The 25395-nt window shown below is 39.8% G+C and overlaps 1 protein-coding gene across 1 annotated transcript in view; it reads left to right on the top strand.

Moving 5' to 3' along the window:
• The window catches only part of ITGB3 (integrin subunit beta 3), a 100737-nt gene that overhangs the window by 31041 nt on the left and 44301 nt on the right, over positions 1-25395 (top strand). The window contains exons 3-6 of the mRNA XM_083378261.1: positions 17949-18153; positions 18966-19218; positions 23260-23431; positions 24453-24614. Coding sequence (XP_083234387.1) covers positions 17949-18153; positions 18966-19218; positions 23260-23431; positions 24453-24614 — 792 coding nt within the window. The remainder of the gene's footprint in view (positions 1-17948; positions 18154-18965; positions 19219-23259; positions 23432-24452; positions 24615-25395) is intronic.

Here is a 25395-nt window from a genome sequence, read left to right as displayed (position 1 = left end):
TTCTAACATTTCAGCCAAAGATATTTTCATCCCATATCTCATCTTTTATCTATTAACAAATAAATCCTCATCAATCAATCTTAATCAGCAAGTCCATTAAAAGAAAAAAAACACATATACGTGCACACACATATAAGTACACAAACAGACATATATAGTTCTCTAAATCAATTTCATATTTCTTTATTTTACACAATAACATCATTTTCTCTAAAAGAACAAGAGAAAATCACTTCTTTCCATATCTTATATCTATAAATAAATCCTTAAAACTTAATCAAGAAAAAAATGTGTTAGAGCTATCAGAAACAACATACCGGTACTGAAAATCTTGATCTTTAGTAACCCGTCAAATATTATCCCACAAGTCAATCTCTTATCGTGTTCTCTTCAACTCCTCTCAGAAACTCCTTTGCATGATTAACTCATTCTTTGAGTTTTAACACCGCAGCTTATCATGTTCTTTAAAAATACAGAAAAAATATCTTTTCTCATATCATATCTATAAACAAATCTTTAGAGCCCTGTCATTCAGTCCCTGTCAACAAAAGCTCATTAAAAGCTACTGGCGAAAAATAAATAATGATAAAGAGAACTTTATATTCTTTTTTTGTCTTTCAGTATGTTGATGTTTATTATTCCTTTAAAGCAATGTCTCAAAAGCTATTTCTTTTCATTTTGTCTTTATCTATTCCCAGAAATCCCTTCATAAGTATAACATATCACTTTTGTAAGTCCAAGATAAAAAAAGATGTCCCGGTAAATCTTCTGAGTTGAAATCCACATACCCAACTCATTCTTGGGATTTATTATCTGTGTGTGTCTCTTTTAGCTATTAAAACATTAGCTTGTTTCATTTGTAAGTCATATAAAACATCTTTGTCCTTGTATTCTTGTAGTCTGTCATTTTTAAATCCATATCCAAAGCAGCATGATTCTTAATTATATCCTCTTCTATCTCATTTTTAAAACCCATTTTACAGTAGCAGATGATCTTAAGAGAAAGTTCTGAGTACATTGTTGCCAAGTATCTTTGAATTCTTCCAGTTAAGATATTTTTCCCCATCCTGTATTAATGTTTTTCTCCTCCTTTATTACACTGTTTAGTTCTTCTTGTTGCCTCTAGGGACCGGCCTTCAAGGTCTCCTCTGACCATGCTTTTCTCTAATCCGCATTTTTACCCTTAAATTTAAAATCTTTATATATATAAAGCAACCCACAGGAAGCATTCTTAGAATTAGTTTCAAAATCTTATCTCCAGTCCATGTGACTCCTTAGTCTATTTGTAACATTCCAAAATCAATTTGTTCTAATCAGTGCTTTTTTTCTAAAAAAAAAAAAAAAGGTGCTGGAACTCAGAGGTGCTGTCACTGGGAGCGATGCTGGTGTCTTGCTACGGCATTGCCGCCCGTCCTTTGCACCCCCACCCCTGCGGCTCAGAGCCACATGCCGCAGTGATTTCTCTCCCCACAGCCGCCATGGGGATTCCCCTCCCTGCAGTTGCCACGCCCTGGCCCGTACTGAGCCCCCACCCAGAGCTGTTCCGAACCCCGACCCAGAGCTGTGTTCCTCATGGCAGTGGTCACCAGCGCCAAACATCTGATGGCCTCCAGCACTGGCACTCGTTCACTTACTGCCCCATTGCTTCCAAATGCAGTAAGTGAGTGAGCAAGCAAGTGGCGTATGGAAGCATTTGGAAGTGACGGGACAGAAAGTTTGTGAGTGAATGAGCAAATGGCATTTGGAAGCGATGGGGCAGTAAGTGAGCAAGCGAGCAAGAGGCCTTTGATAGAGACGGAGTGAGTGGGGGAGAGACTGAATGAGGTGCCTTTGAAAGAGATGGAGGAATGAGTGAGAGCGACTGGAGGTTTTTATGAGCAAAGTGTGAGTGAGTGGGGGGCTTTTGCGAGCGAAGAGTGAGAGAAAAAGGGGAAAGTGAGGGGGAGAAGGGAAAAAGAAAAGACACTGACTTCTGACTTCCTCTGTTACAGGAGTAGAAGGAAGCATTAACATTGAACCTCAACTTTTTGCTTTTCTATAATTTTATAAACTAGCCATTTCTATAACAATAAATGAATCTAACCAATAAAATCAAATAAATAAATAAATAAATCCAAAATACCCCCCCTTTTTTTTAATCATCAAGTTTTTGACACCTTGTTAAGCAGTGGTGGTGGTTGAATATTGTCATGTCCTAAAAGTGGTACAATTTCTGAAAAGGTTGAAAAGCCCTAATGTAAATGCAGCCTAAATTGTTTATTGCCATGCTATTTACAAATAATATCTTACTTACCTAGTTAAGATGGTGTAGTTGGGCAGCAGGAAGAGTTGCAAAATTCCTGCCTTGGCTGCAGACAACTTGCCTGTGCAACACTGCACAGTGAAAGATTGTGACTAAACAAAATTTTAATGTACAGATAATACCACCAGAAGGGACGCGGTGGCTCAGTGGGTTAGGACGCTGAGCTTGTCGATCAGAAGGTTGGCAGTTTGGTGGGTCGAATCCCGAGTGCTGCATAACAGAGTGAGCGCCTGTTACTCATCCCAGCTTCTGCCAACCTAGTAGTTCGAAAGCACATAAAAATGCAAGTAGAAAAATAGGGACCACTACGGTGGGAAGGTAACAGCATTCCGTGCACCTTTGGAGTCTAGTCATGCCAGCCACATGACCACAGAGACATCCTCGGACAAGCGCTGGCTCTTCGGCTTTGAAATGGAGATGAGCACCGGCCCCTAGAGTCAGAAACGACTAGCACGCATGTGCGGGGGAACCTTTACTTTTTACCTAATACCACCAGAAATTATTTTAGCCTTTTTAATAAATGTTGTTATTGATGTTAAGCTCACTATGGAAAACATTATATAATGTATATTCTAGGTTAATTATTTAGACTGAAGTGCAACATAACTAGATTCTAAATAATCTAAATAATCTAAACACACAACAGTCCAAACAGTAAAAGTAAAGTCCAAATTAATAATATTTCATTCTTAAGAATTGTTTAATTTAAAGTGGTTTACTTGTAATAGAGTATATACAAAAGATACTATTTTTTCTAGCATCAGCTAAATTAGACATATTACATTGAGAAAAATGTTTCTCATTTATTTCCTGTTACCTTTATTGATTTCATTGCAGAGATGTTAACATAGGAAATAGATTATTTTGTTATCTAATTTTACCTTCCAAAAGACAGAAGCAGATGAAAAATGTGAGGTTCTTTCCTGTTGGCTTTTTTGAATTAGCTGTTTAGATTCTAAAAGTTTAGTTCCTAAAAAAGTAACCTTGTAAATAATTTTAATGTACTCCTCTAGTGCAGAATAGGCAACCTTGGCTCTTTTATGACTGAAGGACTTCAACTCCCAGAATTCCTGAGCCAGCATGGCTCAGCTTGGAAACCTCTCTCTTTCCCCTCAGCATGGCTGGCTCAGGATTTCTGGGAGTTGAAGTCCACGAGTCATAAAAAATAGCCAAGAATAGAGGGAGCTTTTTTTTTTTTTTTTTTGCAAAAAAAGGTGCCAGAACGCCATTATGAGTGTTCTGTGAGAAAAAAAGCCCTGGTTCTAATCAATCTTTTGCTGCTTATTTCTGAGTATTTTTTTAAGTCCTTAAACTTACATGGTGTTTCTTTCACTGAGGCTTGAAGGACAATCAGTATAGTAGTATAATGAAATTTGCCCTTAATGTCTATAAACCAGTTAAAAAGCCAGTTCCAGAAGTGATTAAGAGAGGAAATGACTGAACACAGTGATTATTTGAAAGTTCCAAACTGCCACTCAGGTGAGACAATTTTCTCCCAGTTCCCAGAGCTCTGAGACTTTGTTGGAAACCAGAGAAAAGATTACAAATTGAAATGAGTGAAGCCAACAGCCATGGCAAAAAGAGGAATTAATCAATGGCATTGGCTCTCTGAACTCCTCTCCAGGTCAAAGCAAGAACTAAGATTGCTCACAAGTGCTCCTTACAGCACCTCCCCACAAAAAAATCATAAAGCAGTGATGTCAATAGATGCAAGAGCTCAGAAATTGGAGAAATTGCTTTAGTAGTATTTGGCTCTGAACCATTGCCATGATGAACAGTCTAGAATAAAATACACTAATCCAGTTAATACTTTTGTGCAGGGAATCACTCAAAAGTATTTTTATTTATTTATCAGATCTAGAGACCATCCATTTCACTCATAAAGTCAAATGCCAAAATCAAGTAAATATATTTATGGATACATATATACAAAAAATAAAATTTTATCTCTTGTGCGGGAAGAAAAGCTGATATAGTAGAGTTACAGTTAGCAAAAATTTGGCTACACTGTACATCAAAAAGGCTCTGGGTCAAATCTTACTTCATCCATCACTTTTCCAGGGTTGCTTGCAGAAGTTCAGTTCTAATAGTAATCAATCAGAGGAGGACTGTAGCACTATTTCACCTTTTCCTGTTTGATGGAATTCTTCTCATGAGAATCATGACTGAAGAAATGATGAAAAAAAATAGAAAGATTGCAAGGGAAAGGCAAGATCATTCTTATGATTTATATAATTCTGTATATGAGATACTATGATTACAGGTAATCTTCAACTTACAATCATTCATTCAGTGACTATTTGAAATTAGAGTGGTGTAAAAATGGACTCATGAACAATGTCCAAAGTTATAGCCATTGCAGCACCCCATGATCACATAGTCAAAATTTTGATACTTGGCAGCACTTCCCCTTGTGACTTGTGACTCCAGAGGTGCTGCAATGCCACCCAACTAATTTTCTTCCCTGATCATGTCTTGTTCTAGCCATGCATCCCATTCTCATGATCTTTTGAAAAACTTCTGGTCTTCCCCAGGGGCTCCTGGGAAATGGCTGCTGCCATTCTCCAAATAGTGCACTGGGGGAAGGCCATAACTTTTTTTGAAGGACTATGAGAATGGTACCCACAGTTCAGAGAAGGAATGGGATGCACATCTTGAAGAAAAAAATGGTACATGTGGCTTGGAGAACAGCATGAGATGGTAGTAGTCATTGGGGTGCAGCAGAGTTGGTTAGCCACAGAGCAGCGGGGTAACTAGAACTTTGCATAATGGTATTGCCATTAAAGGCCATAATTGAAACCTGAGATAGCATTTCTCAGTGGGGCTAGGGATGAAGTACAAGCCTACAGGCAGTGGCAACTGGTTGAGACTCAGCCCCAGCACAGGCACTGAGTCACTGTACAGGACAGCCAAAAGGACATAGGTCAGGGGAGGATAGTTAGGTGGGGAGAGTTGCAGTGCCCCTGCAGTCATAAGTGCTGCTGAACTGGGTGGGGTAGTCAAGACTTCATTGGGCAGAGAAGCTTTGTGCCATACTGCTTGGCTGACTGAAGCTTCAATTGGCAGCTATGGCTTTGCACTGCACTGCATCTCCAACTGGTCTCCATTGGGCCTCCCAGGACTTTCCCATCCCTCTGTGGCACCCCAGGAATCCATCAGTTTGTGATTCTTGGTCAACAACATCAGATGGAAATGCTGGGATTGTGGTGGCTAAGTGATGGGGTCAGATGACATCTAACTTTATTACTGCATCTCTTAGTGAATGAAATTCTGGTCCCAGTTGTGATTGTAAGTCAAGGACTACTTGTATATGGGGGAAAAATCTTGGCTAGAAGTATTCTAGATGATCTAAAGCCACTTTCTCAGCTGCTCTTTCCTTCGTTGTTCCTAGCTATAAACATAAAAATAATAAATATTCACTCACCCTAACAGTATGAGAGCAAACCTTACAATCATAATGTACATGAAATGCTTTGAATGCTTCAAAATGCTAAATAGATCGCTGTTTCTGTACTTAATTTTTTTAAAAAAAAACTTCTGAGAATTGCAGCAGAATAATAATTCAGTGACAACAGTGGAGGGCTAAGGTTGAAAATTTTACATTATTCACTGGGGATGATTGGTTATCTTAAAGCAAAAAGGCTTTATTATTTATTCACACACAAACACACACAGTGCTGTCATTTTGGGGTGGATAGATTCCAAAAGTTTGCAGTATGGTTACAGAGGGGCCTATTAGCTGTGGATGTCACCGTTCATCCAACTGTGATATAGTCAACAGCCAGTTAGCAAATCACAGCTTAGTACACTGTATAAATCCAGACGTCTTTAACAAAAACTCCTTTATGATCAGTTCAGTTCCAATTCTACGTGTATTTTGGACATGCACACACAGAGCAAAGTTGCTCAGTTGCTCTTGGCTGCTATGAGATATGATTGTTTCTTTGCAATACAACATTTCAACCAACCTATTTTTACAGTATCACAGTTTAGGATAGAGATTCTTGAATGATTTGAACAAATGGACATCTCTAGAATTTTGAGATTAACCCAAGGCTACTCTCACAAAATGGCTGTGCTGAGGAAATATGCCCATTCATATATTTGCTGCCATGGGGAATAATGCACTAATTTACCATTCTTAATAGTTCTCCTCACTATCCCTATTTATTTTTGTAAGCAAGGGGGAATGGACATGCTTGAAACAGAATATTGCTCTAAGCCCACCAGAGATCGCTATCCTATAGTCTCCTCATGAGGAGCAATTGCTGGGGCACTTGATCCAAAATATCTTATCCTGAGATTAATCAGAAGAAGCCAATCCACTTTCTGGCTCTTCATTCCACCATGGTCATCAGCTCCATTCTCAGCAGACCTGTTTTCAGTTCACCATTTCTTCCCCAGAAGTTGGTGTCTTTCTGGACACAGGGTTTCCTTTTCTAATTACTTTTGGAAATTGCTTATTAATTGCTTTTCAGCTATTAGGAACCTTTGAGGCAACAAGTTCTTTTAACCACATTTTTAAGTGAAAAAAGTTTTAAATATAAATTTATGGACTTTTTTTAAAAAAAAAATCTCTTTTTTGAAGTAAACAGCAGAAGGATGATTAGAACATTGACTTTGGAAAGTTGCACATCAACTAAGGGACCAGATGGAATTGAAATAAGATTTTGAATTTATATATATATAAATATATATATATATATTTGTTTTCTGAGGTTTTCGCGGGTGCCTGTATGTGGATCCTTGGTTTTACGGGTTTTTCCCCGCGTAGAACTAGAGGTGTAGGCGCAACGTTTCGACGGAATCCCATCCGTCATCATCAGGCTTTAGCTTCCTTCTTCTGGGAGAAGCATGTGGCTGTTTGTTCCTCTTTTTTAAACTGCCAGAGGGGGTGTGTTCTGTGGAGGTGTGCTCTGATTGGGTAGGGGACCAAGTGTGTTCTGATTGGGTGGGAGTGTGTTTTGAATGGTGGGTGTGTTCTGATTGGGTGGGGGGGTGTTCTGAGTGGATGGGCTGGTCTCAGCTGCCAGCTCCAGACCTGAGCTGGTGAGTTGTGCTGCTTTTGTTCGGCTTCGTGTTTGTGGTGGTGCCATGTTTTTATAGTGGGTGTCAGTTTGCTTATTGTGTGGTTTGGAGGGGTTTAAAGTGGCTGATGTTGCAGCTGTAGTTAGGTTTCTGTTTTGTGGTTGTGTGTCTTTATCGTTGTGGGTTCGGATTTGCTTTTTGAATGGTTGTGTGGTGGTGATGTCATGTGATGTTATCATGAGTTTGGGTCTGGTATCATTCTTGGTGGTTGGGCCTCGTCTGTCAATCAAGGCGGGTTTCCAAATGGCTGGTAGACGAGAGGTATCATCTCGTTTATTCATGCTGTGGGGGTGTTTTTCTATCTCAATGGCTTCTCTGATTATTCTGTTGTTAAAATGTTCAATTTTGGCGATAGTTTTGGTTTTTTTAAAATCAATTTCATGTCCCGTGGCTTCAAAGTGTTGGACCAGGGATGAAGTTTGTTCTCCCTTTCTGAGTGAGTTTTTGTGCTCTTCAATGCGTGCAGTTATTCTTCTGTTGGTCTGTCCGATGTATGTGGTGGGGCAGGTGGTGCATGGGATTTCGTATACTCCTTGGTTTTCTAACCCAATTATGTCCTTGGGGTTTCTTAGGATGGTGGATATTTTTCTGTCTGTGTAGAATGCTGTTTTGATGTTGTGTTTTTGGAGGACAGACAGAATCAGCAAGGTCCTCCAAAAACACAACATCAAAACAGCATTCTACACAGACAGAAAAATATCCACCATCCTAAGAAACATATACATCATATACATATACATATACATATACATATACTGTACATATACATATACATATACATATACATATACATATACATATACATATACATATACATATACATATACATATACATATACATATACATATATATATACATATATATATATATATATATATATATATATATATATATATATATATATATATATATATATATATATATATATATATATATATATATATATATATATATATATAAGCTGTCACCGGTGAGACTACTGCCTTGTTCGATGGCCTTCAAGACAGGCTGAAACAGGAAATAAGGATTTGTCCCATGTTTGGGGCCTAGCAAGGTAATCTAAATAGTTAACAAGTATTTGACACACACACACACACACACACACACACACACATATATATATATATGTGTATGTGTGTGTGTGTGTATCAAATGTTAACTATTTAGATTACCTTGTTAGGCCCCAAACATGGGGCAAATCTTTATTTCCTGTTTTCAGCCTATCTTGAAGGCCATCGAACAGGCAGTAGTCACACCGGACAGCTCATATATTTTGTGTAAATTACTAACAAAGAATTAAGGGAGACTGAAATGCATTTCTAACTTATTAGTTTTCATCAGTCAGCCATACCCTTCTGAGATTCGAACCTGGGCTGATTGCACATTAGGCAGTTGTTTTTACCTCTTGAGCCACAGCTCAATTTAATGTGTTCTTTAACAGAATTCTTCAAAAGCAATATTTGGCCCATAGCCAAAATTCTCAATCTTTATCCTAAGGTTATTTTCAGTTAAATTTCACTCCTGGTGCTTCATGGACACGTCCATGTAATTTTCTTGACAATAATATAGAAGTGAATTCCCACTGCTCTCTTCTGTGAGGGAACCGGTTCCGAGTGGCTCTTTCACTGTTTCAGGTTGCTGACCCCTGTACTAAATGTACCAAGATGTTTATTTCCTTAAAACTAAATATGGCAATTCAAAACCTATTTTAGTGTAAGTCTATTCTTGGAAAAATGTCATTGAAAACGTGGATGATGTGTTTTTTTTTCCCCCTGAGGAACCACACCAATATCTCTAAGTCTCAGGTTGATTCTGTATTTCCTTTCCATGTCCTCTGCTTTTCTGCTTTCCTTTCCATAGTATCTGCCTTGCTGCATTCTGGTGCTTATTCCTTTTTTGGTCTTATGTCCTCTCCCTTCTGTGCTGAAGGAAATGATAAGTCTTTGGGCGAGACAGTTTTCTGTTTTGAGCCAGCGTTTTGGAATGGTGACTAAGCACTGCAGTATACAGGTTTAGGGAATTTTGCCTCCAAAACAAAAAAGCAATATTTCCTGGCATTTTTTCAGAGGTTAATAGGATGCAGCAAGTCAGTATAGTTTATTAAAGGCTGCCAAAAAAAAGTGTGTCTGTGGCAGGGGGGGAAGAAGCTACAACATGCTTTATAACTAGAGCACAGAGATTCATGTGGGGATGCAGACATAATTTTGTATTTGAATACATTTCAGCCAATCCTATGTTTCACTTTTTTATGATTTTTATGCCTGCAGAAATGGCCATTTTTAATAAAATCAAATTGATTTTAATTTAATTAATGTGTGAATTATTTTCTAATACCGGCTTTTCCATTCGTGTTATTGTAAGAAATCTGGAAAGAAGAATTTCAAATCATTCCAAAAGAATCTATGCTCGTGAACTCAATATTAATGATAGTTGGAAATACCTCCTACAAAGATTCTTTATTCCAAAACGTACAATGAACATACACAAAGTCTGCCTAGTTCTCACTTCCCTGATCTTGTTCTACAGCATAGATTGGATAATGGTATTTTCCACATATGTTGGACTACAACCTTTATTATTCCCAGTGCTTTTTTTCTAAAAAAAAAAAAAAAGGTGCCGGAACTCTCATCTTGGTGGGCGCAGGAGGCGGGGGGGTGGGGGGGCGGTGCTTCTGCAGTCACAGGTGTGAAAGGTGTTGGCGGCAGGCTCCTCTCCCTGGGGCCAGAGCCTGCACAGCTGGTAATGTGGGAGCAGCAGAGCCCACTCTATATGGCGGGGCTGCGCAATGCGGGCAACGGAGGAGGTGCGGACCATGCAATGTTTTAATCTGATTTTAAAAATATATTTTTTCTATTGTAAGTTTCCCCAAACCTCACCATGTGGATTGCATACAAATATTATATAATTGGTAGATAAAGGTAGAATATATGTTAAATATACATCAAATGATAATATGCTTCCCTACAAAGTCAATTCTTGCTCAATGACAGACCAATGAGTTAACTCGGAAAGGCAAGAGGAAAATCTAGAAGAGGTCTGTGCAGCTGTTCAACATCTTCATCAACGATTTGGATGAGGGGATAGATGGGGAACTCATCAAATTTGCAGACAACACCAAGCTGGCAGGAATAGCCAATACTCCAGAAGATAGGCTTAAGATACAGGAGGATCTAGACAGACTTGAATACTGGGCACTATCTAACAAAATGAAATTCAATTGTGAAAAAAGTAAGGTTCTACATTTAGGCAGGAAAAATCAAATGCAACGGGTGGAAACTAGTCAAGGAGAGAAGCAACCTAGAACTAAGGAGAAATTTCCTGACAGTTAGAACAACTAACCAGTGGAACAACCTGCCTCCAGAAGTGGTGAATGCTCCAACACTGGAAGTTTTTAAGAAGAGACTGGCCAGCCATTTGTCTGAAATGGTATAGGGTTTCCTGCCTGAGCAGGGGGTTGGAGTAGATGACCTCCAAGGTCCCTTCCAACTACTTCTTCTTCTTCTTCTTCTTCTTCTTCTTCTTCTTCTTATTATTATTATTATTATTATTATTATTATTATTATTATTATTATTATTATATTATCTTGTAGAAAGGAAAGACCCACACTGATAAATTAAAAATCTTTGCGGTCTGCAAAGGAATGCTGGTGGGCTAATCAATGATTTGGTGACTAGAGGAGCATCTACAGTGTTGGAGCTTGTGGTCATGGTAAGCCATGGAGGCACTAGGCAACATGACTTTCAGGGCAGTGGTGGTGATTTTATTACTTTAAAAAAAAAGTCTGTGCTCTGTCCAAGGGTGCTTGGTAGGCTGCATGTACAGGCCTGGTCTAGAATTTATTTTGGAGCATTCAACTATCTAGAGCAGGCATGTCAAACTCATTTTGTTTGAGGCAACTTTTTATAAAAGAATTGCCATTAATTTGTTTTAATAAAATAATTTAAATCAATTTTTTACTTGATTTCAAATTAAATGAATGAGATTTTTTTAGTACAATTGCCAAATGCAATAAACTGGTTTTAGGTATTGTATATGTTACTGGAAGGAAAAAGCAATCCCTGTTGCGTTACTGATCCCAGAGAAACATTTTGGATTCTAAAAGTTTAGTTCCTAAAGAAGTAATCCTGTAAATAATTTTAATGTCCTCCTCTAGTGCAGGCTCTTTTATGACTCAAGGACTTCAACTCCCAGAATTCCTGAGCCAGCATGCCTCAGCTTGGAAACCTCTCCCTTTCCCCTCAGCATGGCTGGCTCAGGATTTCTGGGAGTTGAAGTCCACGAGTCATAAAAAAGAGCCAAGATTGCTAGCCCTGCAGTAGTCTTAGGAAAACCAATAAGGAAGCTATGTTGTTTGTTTGTTTTTTTGTTTGGTTTTTTTTTTTTCAAAAAAAGGTTCTGGAATGCCGTTCTGAGCGTTCTATGAGAAAAAAAGCCCTGATTATTCCCTATCCTACATACCCAATGGAATAAGTGGTGAACACATCAGGAAGATATAGGTAATCCTTGACTTACATCTGATTATTTACCAACTGTTTGGAATTACAATGACCTTGGAAAAGGGTGCTTTTCAACCCATAAAGCATTTCTGGCAATTGTAAAATGTCATTCCATCCCCCCTTCCCCCATAGTCACATGACTGTATTTTAGACACTTGGTAACTGGCTCACATTTATGACTGGTCGTAGCATCATATGGTCATATGATCACACATTGTGAGGTTTTTTTGCCAGTTTCTGACAAAAAACACCCATTCAGGAGAATGGATTTCGACTTAATGATTATATGATTCACTTAGTGAACACATAAAAACAGTCGTAAAATTGGGTCCAGTCATGACTTTTGACTGAAATTATTGATATAATTGCAATCATAAGTCAAGGATTATCTTATCAGGTTGTATGAGTTTGTGTCAGAATTACTGTTTAAGGTAATTCTGGGTTGAAAAGATTAGCTAGTGACATCACCATTGCCTACGGCAGGAGTAGGAACCTTGGCTCTTTTATGACCCGTGAACTTCAACTCCCAGAATTCCTGAGCCAGTATGGCTGGCTCAGGAATTCTGGGAGTTGAAATCCACGAGTCATAAGAGAGCCAAGGTTGCCTACCCCTGGCCTAGGGGATGCCCTTGGTGGCTCCTTTCATGTCCCCATCAAGGAGCCGAAGCAAGTGACAGGAGCTCACCCTACCATGCAACAGCACTTGGGTCTCAAATGTGGGCCTCCTAATCTCCAACCCAGTGGCCTACCATGTGAGCCAACACACTCCTTGTCAGCTTGTGAGAAGCTCTTTTAGAACCTGACGCACAAATGAGTATAATTATTGTGATAAGAGTATTCCGAAGTCTCTCTCTAAATTTCTATTCCAAATGTTCTCCTTAATTAGAGAAATTTTCTTAATTAAGATTGAAATTAAGCTGGTTTTCTTTCCAGTGTAAACTATTGGGGTTGAATGTCTAGTATAGACAATAATCCTTTGAAAATTAGAACAGCATTCACTTAGCAATAACATATTCATCATTTATAGATAATTCAGTTTCGGATTAATTCTTACACTGTTCAAAATCAAAACTTCTTTTTATCTCCTTTAAATCTTTCTAATAATAGTACCTCTTATGGTCAGATCTTCTGATTTTATTTTGACCTCTCCCTATGAAAATATTACTGTGTTATTATAAAATAACTACCGTATATACTTGAGTATAAGCCGACTCGAGTATAAGCCGAGACCCCTAATTTTACCCCCCAAAACTGGAAAAAGTTCTTGACTCAAGTATAAGCCGAGGCTGGGATCCGCCGAGTGGCTTTCAGCACTGGAGAAAATGCAAAATCGCTCGAGACCAAACTCGAAGGAATCAGCTGCCGGTGGGAGCGAGGCGATCCGTGTGGTCCCGTGACAGCCAGTCGGGCAAGCAACGCGAAGAGCGGCAGGGCTTTATTTTTGCACCGTGGAGCTCCCCCTCCCCCTCCTCCCAAACTCCCCCTCTCTCCCCCTTCCCCCCACTTCCCAGAGCTGAATACAGGGTATTAACCGGTGGCGGAGGCTTGCAGAACGGCGGATCGAGCCTCTGTCGCCGGCGGCTGGATCCGCGTTCCGCAAGCCTCTGCCGCCGCCGGAGGCTGGATCCGTGCTCCACAAGCCTCTGCCGCTGGCTGGATCCGCGCTCTGCAAGCCTCTGCCGCCGGCTGGATCCGCGCCCTGCCACCGGCAGAGGCTTGCGGAGCGCGGATCCAGTGGGGGGGGAAAAGCCCTTTAGCAGGATTTGCCTGCATGCCGGCGGAGGCTGGATCCGTGCTCCACAAGCCTCTGCCGCCGGCTGGATCCGCGCCCTGCCGCCAGCAGAGGCTTGCGGAGCGTGGATCCAGTGGGGGGGAAAAGCCCTTTACCAGGATTTGCCTGCATGCCGGCGGAGGCTGGATCCGTGCTCCACAAGCCTCTGCCGCCGGCTGGATCCGCGCCCTGCCGCCGGCAGAGGCTTGCGGAGCGCGGATCCAGTGGGGGGGAAAATCCCTTTAGCAGGATTTGCCTGCATGCCGCAGCGGAAAGAAGCAGGCAGGCATGGCGCAGAGGTCCGGAGACCTGCCGACGTTTGGGGAGGTTTGGGGAGGTGCTTCGGCAGGTCTCCGGACGGCGGTGGCTTGGGAGAGGTGCGCGCGATCCCGGAAGCACCAAAGCCTCGGCCGCGCACAAGTCCTTGGTAAGTTTTTTTGTTGACTGGAGTATAAGCCGAAGTGGAATTTTTCAGCCCAAAAAGTGGGCTGAAAAATTCGGCTTATACTCAAGTATCATTTCTCTTCTACAATATGCTTCCTGTAATGAAAACTACTTTCTGGATTTATATATATTCCATTTCCTCAATATGGCATGTCTAACAAAGTGATCTTTAAAAACTACATTGACATACCACAAATAATTCTGCCACCCAAACCTCAAATCATCTCCTTCTAACTCCCAATAATTTTCTATTTCTCAGCATCTATTATATACATTAATCTTTCATATAAATTAATCAACAAACTGCAAAATATAATTTCAAATTAGATATATCCAAATTTCATTTTTCATTAGCATCTTGTAATACCTTAGATCAAACTCACTCTTTTTACCCTTATGCAATTTTTCTTTCTTTCTGCCATTATTTAAATACATTAATTGTTAAAACACATATGGTCTAAAAAAAAACACCATTCTGGGTAGAATATTCATCTTAATCACAGAAATTCTTCCTAATAATGACAATTTAATTTTTCCTTTCTTAATGTAATTTTTTAAACTTCATTTCATATTTTAACATAATTATTTTGTAACAACATGTAATTCATATTTGTCAAATTAATAAACAAATATTTTTTTATTTTTTTCAATCTTAAAACACATCTTGTTCATCAATTCAGCTAGATCTTACCTCTTCATATATTTGTTACCATCTTCTGTTTATTAATTTTAAAAGCACCTGAAGCAACAAATTCTTTTAATTTTCTCATTAATAATTCAATCACCTTTAAAGTATTTTCCAAAACCAGCATTAAATCATCTGTAAAAGCTCTCAACTTGTATTTTTAATTTTTTTTTACATCTATTTTCCTATGCACTTTCATTGTACCTTATATTTCCATTTAAAACTTCAAAAACGGAAATAATGGATAACCTTATGTAGTTCCGTTTTGTCTCTCACAAGGTTTTCTTATATCTCTATTAACAAAAATTGTTTCTGCTTTCTGTGATGTATAAGTTGATTTTACCCATTTTATAAAATTCTCTCCAAATTCAAAAACTTTAAATAAAAAAGTCAATTTAAATTGTCAAAACCTTTCTTTCCATCTAAAATAATAATTCATCTTGTTTTTCATTATGCTGTTCCAAGTGTTCTATAATGTCAGTCACCTTTCTGGCATTATTTTTTAACTGTAAAATATACATTGATCTTCATTAATAAATTCTTCAGAATTATTTACAATCTGCTTGAGACATTATAAGTAACTTATAATCACTATTCAATCTGTTATTTCTGTTATTTCTGCTATTTTTTAGTCCTTAAAAGGACTGTGGAGTTCTGTGTGAAGCCAGGAGATCCTCGCGGATGTCTGGCTACCAGTCCGTCTGTTACTCATTTAGCACCACCCAGGAGGCACTGCTTCTTTTTTAAAAAAAAAATTGTTTTAGCTGTTCTAACTTGTAAATATAAAGTGCTTTTAATTCTGTGTGTGACCAGCCATACGCTAAATAAATAAATAAATCACTATTCAATAGTGATATTGGTTTTTAATTTCTTGTTGAAGTTAAATCTTGCCCCTCTTTAGGTTTCATTCATTCATTTTGTGTGTCTGTTTGATTATCTATCTATCTATCTATCTATCTATCTATCTATCTATCTATCGCCTACTGATGACTAAGTTTTAGATTATCTTGTATATAATATCTGTTTTCAAAGGATTAATTCATTATATGCTATCAAGTTGGTGTTGACTTGCCAGTCAGTTTCCAAATCCAATTCAAAGTGTTGAATTTAAAGCCCTCCATAGCCTGAGTCCAGGATATCTGAGGAACCATCTTTTCCCAATGGGATTGACCTGCCCCATTCATTATGGCAGGAAAGACCTACTGCAGATCCCATAAACTAAGGAATATAGCTCTTTTTATATTTAATCCAAAATTTATTTATCTCATGTGCCTTAAGTACTATAATTTATCTTCATAAAAAATTGAAACATTGAAAATTGAATTGAAAGAAAGATACATTTCTGTTTGGAGAAGATGGATAGATTATATTCCGAAAAAATATGGGACTAAAAAGTTCCATTCAGCTTATGAGTAAATTTTAGATTGTTATAATTTAAATATTTTTTCCCTTATTTTTTTTTATAAGTTGGATATTTTTAGAGTGTAATCATGTTATAGGCGGGTTAAAGTGTATTATGTATTTTCTTATTTATATAGTCGCTCAATGTTAATTAGATTATGATTACTATATATTTGTAACCCTGTAATCAGCTTTGGGAAGTGGGGGAGGGGGAGGGGGGTTTAGGGGTGGGGTTGGGATGGGATAACATTGTAACTTTTATAAAACTTTTCAATAAAAAAAAGAAAGAAAGAAAATTGAATTGAATTGAAAAATTGAAATTTGCTTCCGTTATAATTTTCCAAGAAATGGTTTATTCATTTGAATTATTTGTGGTTTTATTTTACAATAAATGCATACTTGTTAATGTTTTAAAAATACTTGCTCTATATTTTTACTTTTTATTACAAAATTATAGTATACAAATACCAAAGTTAGTAATTAAGCAAAGAAAGGATGATAATCAACTCTGAAAATTGGGCTTTCCAGCTGTTTTTCTGTGTTTATCTGCAGAATAGAATAGAACAGAACAGAACAGAACAGAACAGAACAGAATAGAATAGACTTTGGAGGTCTTCTAGTCCAGCCCCCTGCTCAAGCAGGAGAACCTATACCATTTCAGACAAGTGACGGTCTAGTCTCTTCTTTAAAATCTCCAGTGATGGAGCAGCCACAATTTCCGGAAGCAAGCTGTTCCACTGGTTGATTGTCCTCACTGTTAGGAAGATTCTCCTTAATTCCAGGTTGCTTCTCTCTTTGGTTAGTTTCCAACCATTGTTTCTTGTCTTGCCCTCTGGTGCTTTGGAAAATAGTTTGACGCCCTCTTCTTGAATACCCCTTAAATACTTGAATACTGCCATCATGTCTCCCCTATTACTTATTTTCCTTAGACTAGCCAAACCTGATTACTGCAGCCATTCTTCATATGTTTTAGTCTCCTGACCTTTGATCATTTTAGTTGCTCTTCTCTGAACTTTTTCCAAGGTCTCAACATCTTTTTTGTAGTATGGTGACCAAAATTGGTTGCAGGGTTTTATAAAGCGGTACTATTACTTTGCATGATCTTGATTCTATGCCTCTGTTTATACAACCCAGGATTGTATTAGCATTTTTGGCTGCAGCTACACACAGCTGGCTCATATTCAAGTGATTGTCCACTAGGACTCCAAAGTCCCTCTCACAGTTACTGTTTTTGATCCAGGTCTCACCTAATCTGTACTTGTACCTTTGATTTTTTTTCCTGCCTAAATGTAAAACTTTGCTTTTCTCCACATTAAAACTCATTTTGTTGGATAGGGCCCATTGTTCAAGTTTGTCAAGATCTTTTTGGATCCTGTGCTTATCTTCTGGGGTGTTGGCTATTCCTGCCAGTTTAGTGTCATCTGCAAATTTGATGAGTTCCCCTTCTATTCCCTCATCTAAGTCATTGATAAAGATATTGAAGAGTACTGGGCCTAAGATGTAGCCTTGTGGTACCCCGCTGCTTACTTATCTCCACGTAGATGTAGTACCATTGAGGACTACTCACTTAGTATAGTTTGTCAGGCAGCTACAAATCCATCTGGTGGTGGTGTTATCTATCCCACCTTTTTCTAGCTTACTAAGCAGTAGGTTGTGGTCTACTTTGTCAAATATTATTTAAAAAAATAATATTTAGCATCAACATCATTAAATTGGACTTTGAGAACTTCTCAATTCCAAAATCTTATTGTTCTTTCAGTTCACCCTCCAACAGGATATACCAAATGCTTTCTCTCGCTGTGACTTAATGGAAAATCTCCTTCAGAATGGTTGCACAAATGATTTTATAGAGTATCCAGTCAGCCACACCTCCATACTGGAGGCCAGACCTCTCAGTGCCAAAGGATCAGGGAGTGACATCACCCAAATGACTCCACAGAAGATTGAACTCCACCTGCGTCCAGGTAAAATCAGATACACTACTTGATTTACCCACAGAAAGGCTTGCATTAATTCCTCACCATCTCTAGAGAAACAGTAAGAAATAGACAAGAAAGCATCTACTATGAGTTTGAAGGACTGCTTCACTTGAACTGATAATGCTGCAAACATGGTCTAATAGTCAGAGACAATATGATGATAGCCTGATAGTTTCAGAGTTGTCCTATGATAGCTTCAGAGCTACGTTGACAATTAGCTATTTATTCAGGATGGACATATTACCCTCTAGCAATGGAAGTCAACATTTGAGATCTTATGGGCATACTTGGGGGGGGGGCGAAAGCCCTAATAAGCAGGCATATACATAGAATGAAGGCTATTGCTAAGCACATTGATTTGTGCTTTAGATTGTAAGCCGCCCGGAGTCTTCGGAGAAGGGCGGGATATAAATGGGATTTTTAAAAAAATGCAGCTGCTATTTAAAAATGGCTACTATACTGGACATGTCCAGTCTTTAAACCTTCATTTACTAGAAAGGCCTACTGCTCTTTGGCTTTCAAGGCCAAAAAGCAGACATAAACAAGGTTGTTGTTGTTAAGAATGTGGACATACTTCTTGGTAAAGCATTTGGTAGCAGCCACCCATTATTTTTATTTCACAGGAATGCCTATGAGATCTAACTTGTGCATATTTGCGTTCATTTATGATAACCGAAGCCTGTAACAATGTGACTTTAGTAAATCAAGCATTTGGAAAGAGTAGACTAAGTTGAAATCTTTGGAAAAACATCCCTCATCTTTAGTCTTTCAGCCCTTGTCTAATTTTGCTATTTCAGATGACTCCCAAACTTTCTCAATACAAGTGCGCCAGGTGGAAGATTATCCCGTGGACATCTACTATCTAATGGATTTGTCTAACTCCATGAAGGATGACCTCCGCAATATCCAGAACTTAGGTACCAAGCTAGCCATGGAAATGCGCAAAGTGACCAGCAACCTGAGGATTGGCTTTGGAGCTTTTGTGGACAAACCCCTGTCCCCTTACATGTACATTTCTCCTCCAGAGGCCATTGAAAACCCATGCTATGAGTAAGTTCTCTAGTCAGAAGAATCACTAAAAGTTCAATCTTGTTAAACAAACCTGAGTTCCCTAGCTGCAACTGAGGTTAACTCCTATCATCCTGGGCCAACTTGGCCAAAAATCAGAGATGAAGGGTGTGACAGCCTAGAAGCATCTCAAACACCTCAGATCCCCTATCTCTAATGCTAAAATTTATAAACTGTAGTTCTAAAGATTGCTAAATGTGTATTCCTGTTCCCTCTTCATCTTAAATATGTGCAGACAGAATGATATATTTCTTTCTTAATTGTTGTTGTTAGTTGCAAAGTCATGTCTGACCCATCATGACCCCATGGACAACATTCCTCCAGGCCTTCCTGTCCTCTACCATCTTCTGGAGTCCATTTAAGCTCACGCCTACTGCTTCAGTGACTCCATCCAGCCACCTCATTCTCTGTCGTCCCCTTCTTCTATTGCCCTCAATCTTTCCCAGCATTAGGCTCTTCTCCAGTGAGTCCTTCCTTCTCATTAGGTGGCCAAAGTATTTGAGTTTCAACTTCAGGATCTACCTTCTAAAGAGCAGTCAGGATTGATCTCCTCTAGAACTGACAGGTTTGATCACCTTGCAGTCCAAGGGACTCGCAGGAGTCTTCTCCAGCACCATAGTTCAAAGGCCTTAATTCTTTGGCGGTCAGTCTTTCTTATGGTCCAACTTTCACAGCCATACATTGCAACTGGGAAGCCCATAGCCTTGACTATACACACTTTTGTTGGCAGGGTGATGTCTCTGCTTTTTATTGTGCTGTCTAGATTTGCCATGGCTTTCCTCCCCAGGAGCAAGCGTCTTTTAATTTCTTGGCTGCAGTCCCCATCTGCAGTGATCTTGGAAATCTGTCACTACCTCCATTTCTTCCCCATCTATTTGCCAGGAATTGAGAGGGCCGGATGCCATGATCATGGTTTTCTTAATGTTAAGTTTCAACCCAACTTTTGCATTCTCCTTCTTCATCCGCAAGAAGAGGCTCTTTAGTTCACTTTCTGCCATTAGAATGGTATCATCTGCATTCCTTAGGTTGTTGATATTTCCCCCGGCAATCTTAATTCCAACTTTTGATTCATCTAGCCCTGCCTTTCTCATGATGTGCTCTGCATATAAGTTAAATAGGCAGGGTGACAGTATACAGCCTTGCCGGACTCCATTCCCAATTTTGAACCAATCAGTGGTTCCGTGTCCAGTTCTCACTGTTGCTTCTTGACCCACATATAGGTTTCTCAAGAGACAAATAAGATGATCTGGTACTCCCATCTCTTTAAGAACTTGCCACAGTTTGTTGTGATCCATACAATCAAAGGCTTTAGCATAGTCAATAATCTTTTTTAATATCATGTAAAAAAATCTAGTGAATTTCATGAGTTTTATTTCATTTTATTCATTTGTATAGCTGCCCATCTTAACAAGTAGCTCTAGGCAGCAAAAAAAAATAATCAAATAAAAATAAAACAGTTACAACCACAAATACAAAAATTAAAAAGGCATAGCAGCCAAGGAAAACATCATAGTGTATAGCATTAATACAGCTAGATCCTAGGAGATAGATTCCTTCACACACTCAGGGATCTAGATCCAGACACAGAACCAGGCCTTCAGAACGTTATGAAAAGCCAGGAGGGTTGGGGCCTTCTTGTCTCCAGTGGGAGAAGGTTTCATAGGGTGGGCACTATAACACAAAGGGACACCTTCTGGACCCTGCCAACAAACAGTCTTTAGCCAATGGGATCCAAAGCACGCCCATCCTGCCAAACTGCATCAGGCAGATAGAAAAAACTAGGGTGAGGTGATCACTCAAGTAACCCAGTCCTTGAAAGTCTTTATTAGAGCAATATAACGTCGGCAATACTTGGTTAAAGCTGAAATCTGGATTCCCCTCCCCTGAGCACAATAATATTAAAGCATAGTTCCCTTCTTTAGTTGCCATCATAATTCACATTGTACAATTAGTTTGAAAGGTAAGTTTTTCCTCCTTAGCTTAACCCCCAGTTCTTATCGCCTCTTATTACATACAACCTTGAAAATGCTCTGCTGCTATGTTATTATGTCTAACTAATCCCCCATGCATATTCTTTCTTCCCCCTCCCATCTTCATCTAACTTTAACTCTAAAAGTGATACACAAGTAGAAATATAAAATAGATGCTTCTTCATCTTTTGTCAAAACAAGAACATCCAATGTTAGCAGCATTGACAGAAGGGCTGTAAAGGTGTCAACCAGTGCCTTTAATTATGTCTAGAACCATATTGGCTCACAAAGTAGTGGTGTTATATAGTTTAGTTTAGTTTAGTTTAGTTTTATTGTATTTGTATACCGCCCTTCTCCCGAAGGACTCAGGGCGGTGAACAGGGCATACATAAAAAATACAGGATACAAAAATTAAAAAGAATTAAATAGTAGCCCAGCTAAAACAGTCGATAACAATATAAAAATCCCCATTAAAACCCCAACATATCCCCATCAGGCCAGGCCGGCTTGTTCAAATAGATGGGTCTTCAGACTGCGTCGGAAGGAGCGAAGGTCAGGTGCCATCCAGAGCTCGACCGGCAGCTGATTCCATAAAGCCGGAGCGCCCACAGAGAACGCCCTCCCCCTGGGGACCACCAGCCGACATTCTCTGACCGGAGGCACCCTGAGGAGGCCCTCTCTGTGGGAACGCACAGGGCGGAGGGAAGTTGACGTCGGCAGCAGGTGGTCCCCGAGGTACTCCGGACCCATGCCATGAAGGGCCTTAAAGACCATTACCAAAACCTTTAATCTCACCCGGAAGACAACTGGCAGCCCATGCAGCTCGCGGAGAAGAGGTGTAACATGGGAGTATCGGGAGACTCCCAAGACAACTCTCGCGGCTGCATTCTGTACCAGTTGGAGCCTCCGAGTGGTCTTCAAGGGAAGCCCCATGTAGAGAGCGTTGCAGTAGTCCAGACGAGAGGTCACGAGCGCATGAGTGACCGTACACAGGGCATTCCCGGTCTAGATAGGGCCGCAACTGGCGCACCAGGTGAACCTGGGTGAAGGCCCCCCTAGTCACAGCTACTATATGATCTTCCAGAGTGAGCTGCGAATCTAGGAGGACTCCCAAGTTGCGAGCCCTATCTACGGGGGGTAAAAACTCACCCCCCATGGAAAGAGGTGGAATATTCTGAATATCCCAGGATGCCAGTATGCACAGCCACTCAGTCTTGACGGGGTTGAGCTGAAGTCTGTTCCTCCCCATCCAGACCCGAACCGCCTCCAGGCAATGGGACATCACGTCGAGGGCATCACTGGGGTGGTTTGGGGTCGAAATGAAAAGCTGGGTATCATCAGCGTACTGATGATACCCAACTCCAAAACCACGAATGATCTCACCCGGCGGTTTCATGTAGATGTTGAACAGGAGAGGCGAGAGGACCGACCCCTGAGGGACTCCACAAACGAGAGACCTTGGGGTCGACCTCTGCCCTCCTGCCAACACCGACTGTGAACATCCCAGGAGATAGGAGGAGAACCACCGAAGAACTGTGCCTCCCACTCCCAATCCCCTGAGACGCCGCAGCAGGATACCATGGTTAATGGTATCGAAAGCCGCCGAGAGGTCTAATAGGACTAGGACAGAGGAATATCCCCTGTCCCGGGCCCTCCAGAGATCATTCACCAGAGCAACCAATGTCGTCTCCGTGCTGTACCCAGGCCTGAAACCCGATTGGCACGGGTCTAGATAATCCGCTTCATCCAGGACCAGAGGGAGCTGATGCGCCACCACACTCCAGACTAAGTAACTCCAGGAATGAGGTTACTTATTCTTGACTCTAATGGCACTAAACAGCTAATGTATCTAATGAGAGCACTGCCAAACTTCCATATATGTTTTTGGAATCTACTGTGACAAAGGGGAAGAGTTGGGTTAAGGACTCTTTAATTGATTGGGTTGTTTAGCTGAGGGGGTGTGTAACTTGAGGCCAATAGCTGTGCTAAATTCTGTGGACTTGGATTTTTAGTTTCCTGTTACCTTTCCTAAGCTTTATATGCTATCATTTAGCTTGAAACCACCAAATGATCACTGCCTGCCAATGTTTGGCTACAAGCATGTCCTAGCTCTCACAGATAAGGTCAAGCGTTTCAATGAGGAGGTGAAGAAGCAAAGTGTGTCTAAGAATCGAGATGCACCTGAAGGAGGATTTGATGCCATCATCCAAGCAGTTGTCTGTGATGTAAGAGGCCATCTCTATTATGGGGGATTCAACATAATTTTGTTATTGTTATTGTTATAAATTTGTTATTGTATGACAGCTTTTTAGAAATTTAAGAGTATCTTAGGAGAAAAATCCATTTCTCAACAAATCATTACTCTGGTGCTAATTAGGTGGGCAAAGGTCAACTTTATGTTTTCAGAAATCAACCATACTTTGGTTGCCATATATAGTTATTAAAGGGATAGAAGGAACATCCCCTAACCCAAGAATCAATTGGCCTTTAAACACTTGTAGATTTTTTTCTCTCAGTTATTGAGTAAGGGGTTGGGTGACCTGTTGGATGAGTTTTTTCTTTTTATTTTCTCCCACCATTTATATATTTATGTTGCTATTTTGCATTGTGACTTTTTACATTCTGTTTTATTGTAAATGATGCTTACTGATTTTTACTATTGAATTTAATAATAAAAATTTGTTTTTAAAAAAAGGCATGAGTCAGCCCCATACAGGTAGTCCTCGACTTACAACAGTTCATTTAAATGAGCGTTCAAAGTTACAATGGCACTGGAAAAGTGACTTATGACCATTTTTCACACTTATGACCATTGCAGCATCCCCATGGTCACATGATCAAAATTCAGATGCTTGGCAGCTGGTTCATATTTATGATGGTTGCAATGTCCTGGTGACACAGGGTCAGCTTTTGCACCCTTCTGACAAGCAAAATCAATGGGGGATCCAAATTCACTTAACAACCGAGTTACTAACTTAACAAATGCAATGATCCACTTAATAATTTGGCAAGAAAAGTAAAAAAAAAACCTCACTTAATACATGTTTCACTTAGCAACATAAACTTTGGGCTCAATTGTAGTTGTAACTTGAGGATTACTTGCACATCACTTCTTTTCCATCATTTATATTTCAGCCTTAAAGAGTTAACTAATTTCCTCTGATTGGTACTGTGAATATCTTTGTGGACTTCTTTATGAGGTTTTGATTTTGTTTTGAACATATAATGGAGACTATTTTCTTACAGGACAAAATTGGCTGGAGACCTGATGCCTCCCACTTGTTGGTCTTCACCACAGATGCCAAGACACATATTGCTTTAGATGGGAGACTGGCTGGAATTGTAATACCCAATGATGGGAATTGCCACATGAACAGCAATAACTATTATGAAGCTTCTACCACACTGGTGAGGGTATTTCATGTCGTAACCACAGGATTAGGATTAATATAGCTACAAAAATTGTTCCATTATAGCTAATGATACACATGGCTAGAATTCCATGAACTTTAGGTTTACTTTCTCCATGTTATCAGAGTTAAAAGTTAGTTTAGCCTTCCCTAGCCTGGTGTCCTCCTGATAAGCTAGATTACAAGTGCTGAAATAATGTGACTCCATGTTTGTCCATGTGTTTAGTCCTGTTAAACAATGGGGCTTTTGCCATTTTGAATAACTTTCAACTGAACTATCTGAACTTTCAGACAGAGTCATCTTATTGATGAGTGAAGCAGCATAATTGTATGATGACATACAAAGCCCTACATGGCATGGGTCCGGATTACCTACGGGAGCACCTACTGCCAGCGTCAACACCCCTCTGTCCTGTGCGTTCCCACAGAGAGGGCCTCCTCAGGGTGCCACCGGTCAGAGAATGCTGGCTGGTGGCCCCCAGGGGGAGGGCATTCTCAGTGGGTGCGCCAACCCTCTGGAACTGCTTGCCTACCGAAATCCGGATGGCCCCTGACCTTCGCACCTTCCGGCACGACTTGAAAACCTACCTGTTCCAGCAGTCCGGCCTGGCCTGATAGCTCTTGGGGTTTCATTTGTGCCCCGAGTCCCTCGGGAGAAGGGCGGTATATAAAAACAAACAAACAAACAAACAAATAAATAAATAAATAAATAAATAAATAAATAAATAAATAATTCTTACTCAGTAAAGGTATTGCTGTTCCTCCTTCATTAGCTACCC

Source organism: Vipera ursinii (assembly GCF_947247035.1).
Source record: "Vipera ursinii genome assembly, chromosome: Z".
In the NCBI taxonomy this organism is placed as follows: Eukaryota; Metazoa; Chordata; class Lepidosauria; order Squamata; family Viperidae; genus Vipera; species Vipera ursinii.
Note: the sequence above shows the minus strand (reverse complement) of the source record. Positions and strands in the feature narration are given on the sequence as shown.